Source organism: Ipomoea triloba, chromosome 9, assembly GCF_003576645.1.
Source record: "Ipomoea triloba cultivar NCNSP0323 chromosome 9, ASM357664v1".
NCBI classification, from domain to species: Eukaryota; Viridiplantae; Streptophyta; class Magnoliopsida; order Solanales; family Convolvulaceae; genus Ipomoea; species Ipomoea triloba.
This window is the reverse complement of record NC_044924.1, coordinates 12,743,528-12,757,455: the sequence shown is the minus strand read 5'-3', so window position 1 is coordinate 12,757,455 and position 13,928 is coordinate 12,743,528. Positions and strand designations below refer to the sequence as shown.

The 13,928-nt window shown below is 36.2% G+C and overlaps 2 protein-coding genes across 4 annotated transcripts; one reads left to right on the top strand and one right to left on the bottom strand.

Annotated features, from left to right (window-relative positions):
• Nucleotides 1-424: 424 nt before the first annotated feature.
• On the top strand, nucleotides 425-8,104 carry LOC116028304 (protein DETOXIFICATION 43-like). Of its 3 annotated transcripts, none has more exons than XM_031269964.1 (13): nucleotides 425-522; nucleotides 4,434-4,608; nucleotides 4,773-4,894; nucleotides 5,288-5,551; nucleotides 5,637-5,830; nucleotides 6,007-6,142; nucleotides 6,242-6,338; nucleotides 6,434-6,534; nucleotides 6,616-6,779; nucleotides 6,955-7,026; nucleotides 7,115-7,231; nucleotides 7,330-7,425; nucleotides 7,738-8,104. In XM_031269964.1, exons 2-13 carry the CDS (start codon nucleotides 4,526-4,528, stop codon nucleotides 7,930-7,932), a joined length of 1,641 nt encoding a protein of 546 aa, XP_031125824.1. In that variant the 5' UTR covers nucleotides 425-522; nucleotides 4,434-4,525; the 3' UTR covers nucleotides 7,933-8,104. The 3 variants fall into 3 exon arrangements, with proteins under 3 accessions (XP_031125824.1, XP_031125823.1, XP_031125825.1); XM_031269963.1 differs by lacking the exon at nucleotides 425-522 and adding an exon at nucleotides 4,074-4,307 and having other exon boundaries at nucleotides 4,357-4,608; XM_031269965.1 differs by lacking the exon at nucleotides 425-522 and adding an exon at nucleotides 4,074-4,327.
• A 1,713-nt stretch (nucleotides 8,105-9,817) lies between these two features.
• On the bottom strand, nucleotides 9,818-13,928 carry LOC116029284 (zinc finger CCCH domain-containing protein 30-like). The gene is made up of 2 exons (XM_031271208.1): nucleotides 13,493-13,928; nucleotides 9,818-12,534 (listed from the first exon to the last, which is right to left on the bottom strand). The coding sequence occupies exon 2, from the start codon at nucleotides 12,521-12,523 to the stop codon at nucleotides 10,331-10,333; it is 2,193 nt and encodes a 730-aa protein (XP_031127068.1). The 5' UTR covers nucleotides 12,524-12,534; nucleotides 13,493-13,928; the 3' UTR covers nucleotides 9,818-10,330.

Genomic DNA, 13,928 nt, shown 5'->3' with positions numbered 1-13,928 from the left:
ATCCATGATATAAATTGTCGCAAATAGGTCAGCATGGTTTGGATTTTGGAAGGTGTGTTGTATATAGAGAAGAACTAGCATTTTTGGTATTATAAAAAAAAATCAATTATTTTGTAGAAATAAACAAATAACTAATATCAAGCAAATCAAACAACATAGCGAAATAGGTCAATTTCATACCATATTTTTTTTTCTTGACTTATTTGACGAATAAATCAAATGTGGTATTAATATATAATAATACCATTGAGGCATTGAGCAAGATCTTTTAATTTAATTCCATTAATTATTAGTGCCAACCAAAAATAAAAATAAAATAAAGGAAGTGCAATACTTCACATCAAAATCGTACAATGTGCACTAGCTAGCTAGCTAGCATATTTAAATATTGATTCCCATTGGAGAAGTGAGAAGAATGGGTATTATATAAATGGCACAATGCCACTCAAGTTTTCATGCATGAGGTGAGCCAACAAGTTTGTTGTACTAAGGATTAAGCAAGAGCTGCATGCCACATTTAAGGTACCAACTTTCCTCCCATTTTTACAACTTCCCATACTAGCTACTATATCTTGTGTTTTAAAATATAAATAAAATTGTTATTATTTTTGAATGGTATCTAGAACGTTGTTAAGTACAGTCAACGGTCACAATTTTTTATATATATTGGGGTGGATACTTTACTCGTGAATTAACATGCTATACTCCACCATACAATAGCAAGATTGCTGTTAATGAACTTTTCATATGCATTAACTATTACACTTACATTATAAAAAAAAATGTTGCTTGCACTAAATTTTACGCTATCTAATATTGCTATGTCAAAAATCACAATTTTTTTTTATATACATCAGATGCTATACTTGTGAATTAGTGGAGTATTCTCCATCCCAACAAATTAATGAGTTAGATGTTACAGAATTTTTCATATACATTCACTATTACACTTAAATCAAGAAAATATTACTTGTACTAAATTTTACACTATCTAACATGGTTAAATTAAAGACCACAATTTTTTTATATACATCAAATGCTATACTTGTGAATTAGTGAGCTATCCTCCACCACAAGTTAATGAATCAAAAGTTACTAAATTTTTTAGAAACATTTTCCAATTAGAGCATCCGATCCTCATCAATTCTGATTTTTTCGAGGTTAGGATTTTGTCAAACCACATAAGAGGAGAGGGAGAGAGAGGAAACAAACAAAAAAAAAAAAAAAAAAAGGAGAAGGGAAGAGGAAGGGGAGGGGAGAGCAGATACTAATGCGCTTGCTGGGCACGACAGGTGTGCCCAACGTGCACCTATCATTGGTAGAGTTTTGTTTTATTTCTGTCGGTGGGGTTTAAAAATAAAAAATAAAAAATAAGATTTGCTATAGTAATTTCCTTTCCTCTCATCTCACATCACTCCTCTAACTAAGCTAAAAATTATACCCACTAAAATTTCCTGTTGGAGATACTCTTACACTCACATCAAGAAAGTATTGTTTGTACCAAATTTAACGTGGGTAAATTAAAGATCATAATTTTTCATATAGAAAATATTATTTGTACTTCTTAATTATACCTCTAACTTTTACTCACCCTCACAAAATTTTGATCTTAGACATTTTTTATGAGACCCACAAAATAAAAATAATTAATCATTCATTGTCATATCAGATAGTAAAAATGAGAGTAAAAATATTAAAATAGGGAGTTTATATAATATAACTCTTTTCATATCTCACCTCCAAGCTAGTTTTTTTTTTTTTTCTGAAACATCCTCCAAGCTAGTTAATGAGTCGAATAATACAAAAACAATTATTGTCCTAATTGTGTTGTAGAGGCATTAACTTGGGGATTTTGATGTATGTGGTGTTCATGGCGTATGGGACAAGGTTTCTTGTGATCATTAGTTTTTGCAACAACGATAAGAAAATGTCACTTCACTGCTTTTATATAAAGATATATACAACTTGAAAGGCGTGCATAGTATTTGTGTACTGCCCTTATTTATTAATATAATTTCGTATAAGGACGAAAGCTGAGTCGTTCTCCATTGTTTGCCGCATTCACAACCCAAATGAAAATAGAAACATTTTAAGGAAATTTTTTAAAGAATAAAATGGGAAAATATTTGTTTGTTAGTAGTACTATCCTAGTTATTGGCCTTCTAGAATATACAAGCTATAGTTTTTTCAGGGTTTAGGTCCTGTTTGGTAAATGGTTGTTAGCTGATTGGGTTGGCTATTTGGGTTAGAAGGTATGATTTGTTGATAACATTGGCTGATTGTAGAAAGTTGTTTGATAAATTAGCTGTTAGCTGATGACTGTTTGGTATAATTTCTTTTCTAAAAAAGCTATTTGAAAATGCTACTTTGAGTAGCCTTTTGAATTTTAACATTTGGGAGTTAAAAAAAAGCTTATTATTTACCAACTAATACTGGTCAAATAAATCAAAATTGGCTGATAGGCTGATTATTTACCAAACAGGGCCTTAATCTTTTGAATATAATAACAATTTTGGACTGGATTTACGACTTTTTATTCAAACAAGTCACATGTCTGACATTTTCATTGAAAAGTATGAACTTAATCTAAAATTGTCACTATGTTCGAGGCTTCGAGCCTTATGCCAACGTTTTAAAGAATCAGAAAATTGAGGGATTGGTTTTTGAGTGAAAATTTGTAGATAAAGAAACAATTTTAGTATGATAATTTTAATTAATATAGTGGATTTTTTGTCAATATTAATCACCGGTCTTCTTTCTTAATGGGCCATTGAATCATAGTAATTTATCCCTTAATTATTCGACAAATTTTACTATAGACCATTAAAAAAATTCCAAAAAATAAAGAATTAGAAGCAAACAAAATATTTTAAAAATTCCAAAAAATAAAGATAAACTGCATATATTACATGGTAGTAACGAAGTTAAAACTCATCAACCTTGTAGGATTACAGGACGGTGAACATTCTTGATTTCCATAGAGTGTATTTATACACAATGGATGAGATTAAATGAGTGCAGTATTGAAATTATAAAATAGTAAGAGATCTTAACAAATGTAAAAACTTTCAAATTTTCAATTAATACCAAAAACGTTATAATCCCTGAAAAGGTATATCTTTTAATTCATACAAAAACTTATAAGAATTATCAATTAATACCAAAAATGTTATATTGTCCCATCCTTGAAAAGGTATATCTTTGAATTCATAAAAATTTATAGGAATTATCAATTAATACCAAAAATGTTGTCCAAATGTTTGATATTACAAAAATGCCCCTGAATTTAGTCAGGAAAAATGAGTCAGACACTTCTGTTATTTTATATATTAAAGTATCATTTTAATTCTACTATAGTTTCATTTGATTGCTTGAGCTCTAATTTTTTGTTTCATTTTTCACACTCTAGTTTCATTATAGTAATGTTGAAATATTATTTTAATTGCACTTCATCATTTAGCAATATATGTTATTGAATGTCTCTGATATGGATTTTAGTTTTATTTTTCATGCACATTAGTTTTACTATAGCAATATTAAAGTATCATTTTAATTATACTACAGTTTCATTTGTGTACTGAAGGTTTATTTGTGTAATAAACCTTCAGTATATTAAAAATGTATCTTATGTTAGTGGTCTTCCTTTACAAGATAGACCATAATGGTCATGGTATAATTTTCCCTACTATTTTGTACGAGTTGGAGAATTTCGTCTTTTATAGGTAAGAAAATTTTGGAGTTGGCAAAAGAAGTTAAGTTGGGAATTTAGGAGTGATGAAATCGGCAAAAGTTGGGCTTTGCATAAAAGTAAACTAGGAATTTAGGATGAATGAAATCAACAAAAATTGAACTTTGCCAAAAAAAAAAAATTAAATTAAACTGGTAGTAGTTTAATGAAATCAGCAAAAGTTGAATGCATGAAATTAAAGTTAATCTGATGGTAGTGTTTTCTCTTTTGACTAGACTATCTTTTATGCCAAGTACCAAGGAAGATCAGACACACCTTCCTTCCTTATTCATTTCTTAATATTGCCTGCAAATATTTTATAATCTAATTCCCTTCAAGCCTTCAATCCCCTCCACTCCTGGGCTAGAGCTTTTTTTTTTTTTTTCTTTCCTTTTTTTCCCTTTTTTAAAAAAAAAAAAATATTTGAGGAAGGCAGATTGGAGCATGCTTTGAGGGTGCTTAATTCATAGGGAAGAGACAACAAATTTATAGTCTTATTTGTTTATATGCATTATGCAAGCATGAACCACAAGTGTGTCTGATTTCTTGATTGCCATGGTTTCTAGACATGCATGGTTTTGTTTTCTTTATTGTTTTTTGGTTAGTGACAAGGAGATTGGTGCAGTTAGCTTTTCTTTATTGTTTTTTGGTTAGTGACAAGGAGATTGGTGCAGTTAGCTTAGGAATGTGATACTGATTGATGCAGGTCTATATATATACAAGTGCCTCTTCCCCGGTTTTCGTCGTCATATAAATTTCATTGGTTAAGTTAAGTTGCATCTAAAGCTGTTGGGAATCATGGCTGAGAATCATTCAGTTCAGGCTCAAGCTCAGAAGACTACATGGAACATACCCTTCTTGGTTGTCTTTAGTGGAGCCAGGTTAATCTCCAAACCCCCATTGTGTTTGTTCTTTCTTTCTAGTCTCATTTAGGTTCTGTTTCAAATTGTTGAGCATAAATAGTGTATAAATGTGCAGTCCAATTATCAGCTTAAGGCTTTTACTTCAATTCAAATGTGTGACTTTGTTTTGGTCATGATTTCAGGAGTCTTTTCAAGTTGGATGATCTCGGTTTGGAGATACTGCGTATCGCGCTCCCTGCTGCTCTTGCATTAGCAGCTGATCCCATTGCTTCACTCATTGATACTGCATTTATTGGCCATTTAGGTGTGGCTTAATTCCATGTTTTTGCATTGTTTGGATGGCCCCCTTAGCTTGTTCCTGTGACATTTTGGTGTTGTTGGTGGATAACTAGCCAAAAGTTGTAGCTAGTAGCAAAGGCTCAACTTTATTTTCCTATACCATATGCCAAAAGCTATAACTAGTAGTGAAGGTCCTTATACAGCAACACATTTTCGAGACGTTGGTTACTGGACTTGGCCTTTAATAGACCTCCGACCAACAATTCCCCTCCGCACCTGCCAGTCTTAACTGCACAGTTTTTGCTCTTGTTGAGACTCGAATCCGTGACTTGACCCTTTAACCACCAATTTATGGACTTGACCCTTTACCGCCCTCAGCCCAACAAAATCTCAAAGTTTTTGTTCATTTATGTTGCAGGTGCTGTGGAGATTGCTGCAGTGGGAGTTGCCATTTCCATCATTAACCAAGCCAACAAGGTTACAATATTCCCTCTGGTCAACATTACCACTTCCTTTGTTGCAGAGGAAGACACTGTGAAAAAGATGGCTGAATCCTCCTCGTCGTCTGCACCGGTTAAGGGCGACGACGAAAAGAAAGACAACGCGGAGGGCTCTGAGCTTGAGAAGATGGAGAATGGTTTAGCCACAAGAAATGAAACAAAAGAATCTGCACAAGAAGATGGTGTGTGTGCTCAATTATATTTTCCCACTGTCATTCACTAGGGATAATCATCTTGGCTTAAAAAGTTTATTGTGTCTTTTTTCAGATCCTAAAACAAATGTATGCAAGTCCCCTATTCCTACTGATACCAATGCAAGCAAGAAGAAAGCGAAACGCGAAAAGCGCAATATCCCTTCAGCTTCTACTGCACTGGCTATGGGCACCATTCTTGGCCTTCTCCAAACCGCCTTCCTCATGCTCCTGGCAAAACATATGCTCGGTTTAATGGGCGTCAAATCTGTAAGTCCACATCTTTTGCTTACCCAATGATGCAATTCAGTATCAGAAGAATTGAAACATGTGCTCCATCTCAACTAAAAGTCTAAGCTGATAGTTGGACTGCACATTTATGTTTATATTATATTTATGCTCAACAACAAGGATAAACTAGATGGTCTGGTCTTGTTTTCCTGCAGGGATCTCCCATGTTAAGCCCTGCACTGAAGTATCTGGTGCTGAGAGCCCTCGGTGCCCCTGCAGTACTTCTCTCGTTGGCAATGCAGGGCGTCTTTCGTGGCCTAAAGGATACGACGACCCCTTTATATGCCACCGGTAAGCAGCAGTGGATCAATATCCATCCTTGATGAGAAAAATAGATACAGATGAGATGTTTTATCTTACTAATTAACCATTCATTTTCTGGCCTAACAGCTATTGGAGATTTAGCAAACATAATCTTGGACCCAATCTTTATATTTGCTTGTCACTGGGGTGTCAGTGGTGCTGCGATAGCTCATGTTATTTCTCAGTAAGCCCACAGGCTAATTAACAAGCATTACGATTCATATATTGCACTTATCGCGTTCGACTTCTTAACATTCCAACGCTTTTTTTCTCCCTCAGGTACTTGTTAGCAGCAATCCTGTTCTTCAAATTGGTAGGAAAAGTTGAGCTGGTACCACCAAGTCTCAAAGATTTGCAGTTTAGTAGATTTCTCAAGAATGGTGAGTCTTGTTCATACTTATTGGAGTATTTTTATTTGAACCTACTGGTTTTCTAAAATGTTGTTGAAATTTATACCTTAGGGTTTTGGTTACTAGCAAGGGTGATAGCTGTGACCTTCTGTGTGACCTTGGGTGCTTCACTGGCTGCAAGACTTGGTGCAACAACCATGGCTGCCTTTCAGGTTTGCTTGCAGGTCTGGCTAACATCCTCTCTACTCGCCGATGGCCTGGCCGTTGCAGGACAGGTAAACAGCTAATTTATCAAACACATTTCTATAACCAGCTAATACTATCAGCTGGTCAAACCGACCAGCTAATACTATCAATTGGTCAGACCGACCAGCTAACACGATCAGCTTTAAACTATCAGCTAATTGTCAAACATCCTGTAAGTCCCGCTTCTTTCTACTCTATTTATAGGCAATTCTTGCATGTGCATTTGCTGAAAAAGACTACAAGAAGGCAAAGGCAACTGCAGCCAGGGTTCTGCAGGTATGATATAAAATCCTAGCTAGCTACATACAAACTCTGCATAATGCAGAGAAGGTGCAGATGTACTGAACCAGATTGTGTTATGCAGATGGGAGTTGTAATGGGATATGGGCTTGCCGCGGTGGTTGGAGTGGGATTGTACTTCGGGTCGGGAGTGTTTTCGAAGGACAAGAATGTTATTCGTCTCATAACCATAGGCGTGCCGGTATTCCAACAAACTCTAGGCTCACACATGATTTCTCAGTGTCTCTCTATAACACTTTTATGTCCCTTCTCTAATCTTGTTTTGGTACCCATTGCCAGTTTGTTGCAGGCACCCAGCCCATAAATTCACTGGCTTTTGTTCTTGATGGTGTTAACTTTGGAGCATCTGACTTTTCATACTCTGCATATTCAATGGTAAGCTTGCGTTACATACTGTTATGATCAAACGCTTACCATTAAGCCTCCTTATATACCGCAGCACCGGCCTCTGCCCAGCAATTCGCCTAGCCACCAATTACTGAACTTGACCCTTCATCGGCTTCTGCCCAACAAGTCCCCTAGCTATCAATTGTTGAATTTGACCCTTCATCGGTTTCTGCCCAACAATTCCCCTAACCATCAACTGCTAAACGTGACCCTTCACGGGCCTTCGTCCAACACATACCACTACTCTTATTCCTCACTTGAACTACCCACTAAGATGAAATGATGTTTATATGTATGCAGGTTCTGGTGGCAGTACTAACAGTTGTGACAGAGTTTTTGCTGTCAAAAAGCAATGGTTACATAGGAATATGGATAGCTTTGAGCATATTCATGGTTCTCCGTACAATAGCTGGTTTATGGAGGATGGGAACAGGGACAGGACCTTGGAGTTTTCTCAGGATCAAAAAACCTAACAAATTGGAATCCACTTCTTGAGTTCTACCCAGAATCCTCAGTCCTCCCTCTCACATGTTTTACCCACAGTATTTGTAGAAAATAAACACATAGGGTGTCTTTGGTTCGCTGGAAATCAGAATCGGAATGAGAATCAAATACTTGTAATGTTAATGTGTTTTAATGAAAGTATTTTGCATGTTTGATAGTATTACCATATTTGGTTATGTATGTGTAACCCTATAATAAGAATAAAAGTTTTAAAATTTTTTTAAAAAATCAAAGCAATTGATTTTAATATAATGGCATTCAAAGCACCAATATGAACCAAAAAAAATCAAAACAAAAATTTGAAAACATTAATTCAATTTAAAAATCATATTACTAATTAGATGGAATGATACTCATTTTTAATTACAAAAAGATGTTTTTAATTGACGTTTCTAATAGTTTAGGTGGAATGAGAATGATTATTAATAATTAAGGAAGGAAAATGAAACCCTTATTTAATAAGGGCATAGGTTTTCTCATTAATGGGGTATTCCAAACCCATAGTAACATTCACAAAACCTATCAACCAAACACTAACAATCACTTTTATACATATTCCTTATAACTAAACCCACCCAAACACTAACAATCACTTTTATACATATTCCTTATAACTAAACCCACCCAATCGAATCGGAATGAGAATCAAATACTTGTAATGTTTAATGTGTTTTAATGAAAGTATTGCATGTTTGATAGTATTACATATTGGTTATGTATGTGTAACCTATATAAAGAATAAAAGTTTAAAATTTTTTAAAAAATCAAGCAATTGATTTTAATATAATGGCATTCAAAGCACCAATATGAAAAAAAAATCAAAAAAAAATTGAAAACATTAATTCAATTTAAAAATCATATTCTAATTAGATGGAATGATACTCATTTTTAATTACAAAAAGAGTTTTAATTGACGTTTCTAATAGTTTAGGTGGAATGAGAATGATTATTAATAATTAAGGAAGGAAAATGAAACCTTATTTAATAAGGCATAGGTTTTCTCATTAATGGGGTATTCCAAACCCATAGTAACATCACAAAACCTATCAACAAACACTAACAATCACTTTTATACATATTCCTTATAACTAAACCCACCCAAACACTAACAATCACTTTTATACATATTCCTTATAACTAAACCCACCCAAACACTAACAATCACTTTTATACATATTCCTTATAACTAAACCCACCAACCAAACACACCCTAAGTTTATTATAATAGGCACTAAAGAAACACTAGTTCGGCACTCTGTTTTGTCCTTTCCCTAAAGAAAACCTGCAGAAGCTGATTGCTATTACCTCTATCATATCTCTATACACTCCAAAAACCAAACCATGAACTTTCCTTAAAAAAAGCAGAAGCCTCCAGATGATTGCTGCCCACCACTGAAAGCAAATACCAAACCCACAGAAAAGAGTACCTAATCAAATCCCACATTTCACTATCACAAATCTACAAGAAGGCTCTGTCAACAAAAACTATTGCTGTTGATTAAAGCCCTTAGTATCCCCCACCCACTCTGCAATGTCATTTGTTGCAGCATCCTTTGTGGTAGGGCAGACACCCTTTCAATCATAGACTCCATACACAGCATTCTATCATAGTCTAGCACCAAACATTAAAAGTAGGATTCAACTATTTCAGCAGAAGAACCCAAAACATACAATCAAATGACTTCTTACCTGCTCTAATACCAAACATATGTTTTATCTCACCGAAAAACTGATAGCGAGAGTACACATTTAAAGATAGGGATGCACATGATTTCCCAGCATGCAGTCTGGAAAGCATAATCACAATCTCAAACAGCCAGTCTAGAAGAAGAATTCAAGCAAGCACAGAAAGTAACTTAACAGACAAAATAAGTGAGAAAAAAAATAAATGGAATGAAATAATAATAATAACAATAACTTAGTTCAGTTTTACATCAAGCAAAAATTAATGCTCCCTTTCCCCGCACTAAAAAGCCCCAAAACAAGAACTAAGTGCCTTTATTCAATCTTCATCCCTTGAATTACATTATCAGAGCAATATTGCCAAGGAAAATGAGGCATCAAGATACAAAAGCTTTTAGCCTAATAGTTACAAGGGAGAATATGAAAGACAAGGGAGAATATTAATCCTAGAATTGTAAATTGCAGAGTTACACCTTACCATAACTTGACTGGGTTTCTTTGATACAGCCCAGTCAACAATTTGAGAAGTCTGTTGTAAACAAATAGATGCTGAAATTCAATAATACTTTCAGAGAGTTTTGCCCGCTTATACCCATCATGTTACTTCCAGCTTGCATTCCTTTCCACCAGCCAAAAAAGGCCCAAAATAATACTGTATAAATCCCTAAAAAAAATTGTCTAAAGCGAAAAATGAATCATCTTGTCACTAGGCTACAAGCTGATCAAGTTGCATCTGCTCAAGCCAAGCTCCTAAAACAGAATGATCAATGGAATCAGTTTGAGAATTGGATTTCAAACCCTCACCGGATGGCACAGCCCCTGAAGTTCGGGCTGTCAACTTGTCTTTCATCTCAGGTGGTGATTCCTTTACAAGAGATTGCACCCAAGACAGGTCAGGCTCATCTCCATTGCTATTGAGCTTTTCAAAGGAAGATGACTTTCTCAGGCGACCAAGTTCATCTCCATTTACAGACCAATCAATCCTTGTATTGGGAGAACCCCAATTTGACCATGAGTTACTCACTGGCGAGCCAATCATTGAGGCATTTCTAGAACCAAGATCCCGGGAACTGAGGCTACGTATCTGTTGATTCTGCTTCTCACGCTGAGCAAATGCAGAAAGTTGGGAACTCATAGGGGATTTTGGCTCCATAGTTCTTGGTGACATTATACCAGGTGATGATATGGCAAATGAAGCTTGTAAAAGAGGATGCTCAACATTTTTGGGAGAGAACACATTACCATTGGTTGGGGAGAGCATGTTCTGCTGCTGCTGAAACTGATTGAAAACAGCTGATTTATGTGAAGGTGAGAAAACACCAGAAGCCGCTGCTTGATCAGAATATCGAGGGGAAGAGGTGATCTCAGCAGAAAATAGCTCTTCAAGATTTGAAGGGGTTAGTGTTTTAGAACAGCCAGAACGACTGAAAGTTGTAGAATTAGGACGTGACTGTGAAAAATAAGCCAAGTCATTTAGAAGTAGTTGCTGGCCATCAAAATCCTGCAGCATGTTCAGATCCTCAAGAGGAATATCTCGTGCATTGAGTGATGACCTCAGGCGACTTGACTGGAGGTTGCTTCCAGGGAGATGAAGAGTCGGAACATTTGGTTGAGGCCAAGCCATAGATGAATTAGGCATTCCATTGGCAGTTGGAGACATGGGTTGATTGAATGCAGGAGACATAACAGAATGTGATGATGGTGAACCAGGCATAAGGCTCAATGCACCAGCCATGTCCATAACACTTGCTGTTGCAGCAGCAGATCTAGGTGATGGAACTGCAGAACCAGTAGAAACATACAATGGACGAAGCTCTTCAGGAGTATGGGCAAAAAAGCAAACTCGCCTATCACAGCTTATGTCATCCTTACATAATCGTGTTCGATACTGAGCTGGATGAAGCCAGCACTCAAACACTCCATGAGCATATTCACACATATCACCCCGCCTGCAGGCACCCTTACGAAAATCAGGACAAGGCACACAGCTGTAGTGGTATTTCCTAGGATCTCTTCTGCGTGCATTTTCTCCAGGGTGCACAAAAGGGCACTCAGTCCAATCATGAGAGTAGGCTCTAGAACAAGGCCTCACCTTGAATGAGAACATTCGGAACTCATCCGTTGAATATATGCTGTTCTTAATGTTTGGAAGGGATGGGTCAATAGGATATTCCTTCTTTTCTGGAGCAGAATTTGCAGGAACATCACTGAATTCTGATGCCATAGGAGAAGATACCAAGTCTGAAGGTGAACATGGGGACCCATTTTCTGGTGAGGAAGAGAGTACCGGCGAGGAAGTACTTGTAGTTATGGACACCTGCAAATGGCATTCACCAACAGGTCCATCAGACATATTGTTCAATAGCAGTTCTTCAAGAGATGCTCTAGCACCTGGAAGCTTCAGCGGAACAACAATTACATCAGCTGGTCTCTGGCCATTAACATCCTCAATATTGGGATCAGCCCCAGCTGATAGCAGCAACTTAACAACTTCAGTGGCATTGATGGAGCCACCAGAGGCAGCACAGTGAAGAGCAGTGCACCTGTCTGGGCCACAAGTTTGATTGACATCAACTCCTGGCTGAGAAATGATCAATTTCAAGACATCAACACTACCATATGTTGCAGCAACCATCAAGGGAGTCCTTTCCTCATTGACAATCTGTTTAGAGCCTTTCTTGCGAACTAACCAAAGTCCAACTTCATCAACTGCAGAAGGCTCATGCTCAATTGATCTTTTAAAAGCCTCTACATCGTTGTTAGAGGCAAGTTCAAGAAAACTTGAAAAACAATCATCAGTCACAACAGTAAGTTGGTTTGAGTCCATACTCAATTTTGTATCAGAATTAGATTGGTTGGTAGATGAGCTAGAATTGGACTGGTCTGGACCACTGCACATGCTTCAGTCAACTGCAAACCAATGAAACAGGTGTCAGAGACTCAGGGTTCCTAATGCACAAATATAAAATAAACCAATCCAAAAATCAGATATCTAGAAACATGTTGCTTTCCATTTACAAATTTCTTACTTAAACAGAACCATAATGAAATTCACAAACATTTTGTACAAACAAATAGACTATTTGCATTCCTCTAGAAATTGAAAGCCAGCCAAATATAACATGGCTCTACCTAAACAATGCATACTCAAAGGGGCAGAAATCATAAAAAGCAGATTTAGATAATAATACATAGATAGCCTAGAACTGGATATCACCTCATCAAAAAGTCAACAATACACAAAAGTCTACATACACATAAATACCATACCCACCAATTAATCCCCCCTTATTCTGATCTGAACACCTCCATTTAAATTCTTTAAAACACTCAACAAACGAATTTATACCAAAATATCAACTGAAGAATAAATTTTTATAAAAAGAATAATTCATTGAAAAGATAAGCCATAAGACATCAACAAGAATCGTATCGTATACGTGAAACATATATATTCTAAAGCGTAGTCACTATCCCGACGATTCGCAGAACATATTTACAAAAATCGCATCTTTAGAATACACAACTGCCTCAACACGTATATACATACACAATCAGAAACAAAACCCACTATACAAAAAAGGGGAAAATAAAAAAAATAAAAAAATAAAAAAAAACTTGCTAAATACGAGGTATCAAACTAGGAAATCAAATTAACAACCCAAAATTCACATTTTCATATAAACCTACATATATCTCAGTCTTCACAAAAATAAATACACGCAAATAAAATCACAGCGTCTAAGTTTACACAAGTATATTATGCAAAATCATCAAGTAAAGCAAAGTCAACTCAGAAGCTAGGCACAAAGCTTACGGAAAGCAGATCAACGAAGGAAGCGATCAGATTATCCGGAACTGAACTTACCGAAGGATAAAAACGGAAGCTTTTCAAAGATCAACAGCGGCATAGAGAGAGAGAGAAGGAACGGAGAGTAATGCGACAGCGTTTAGGCAGCGCTCTCATTCATCGACGATTGGCAGATACGTACGCATATCTAGAGAGAGAAACCCGAGTATAGCCAATCGGAGATTCGCTTCCCATATGGATCAACTCCTCTGTTACTCCAACTTCGACAACGACAGGGGGGAAAGGGGGAAATAGCAATAAAATATAAATTCGAGCATGCAATATACGTATATAACAATGTCGATTATGTAAGTATAGGCGGAGAGAGAGAGAGAAGGGGGTTTGTAGTGAAAGAGAGCGACAGAGAGAGGGAGTAGAGACTAGAGAGATCGGAGATGAAATGCAAATGGAATGTAAATGTAAATGGAAATGCAAATTGAGATGCGTGTGGAAA

What these genes read in the sequence shown, in the direction of transcription:
- LOC116028304 (XM_031269964.1), top strand. Translation starts at nt 4,526, where the DNA reads ATGGCTGAGAATCATTCAGTTCAGGCTCAAGCTCAGAAGACTACATGG. An exon ending in GACCCCTTTATATGCCACCG is followed by an intron (nt 6,143 to 6,241) that starts GTAAGCAGCAGT and finishes CTGGCCTAACAG; the next exon opens with CTATTGGAGATTTAGCAAAC. An exon ending in TAGTAGATTTCTCAAGAATG is followed by an intron (nt 6,535 to 6,615) that starts GTGAGTCTTGTT and finishes TTTATACCTTAG; the next exon opens with GGTTTTGGTTACTAGCAAGG.
- LOC116029284 (XM_031271208.1), bottom strand. Translation starts at nt 12,523, where the DNA reads ATGTGCAGTGGTCCAGACCAGTCCAATTCTAGCTCATCTACCAACCAA.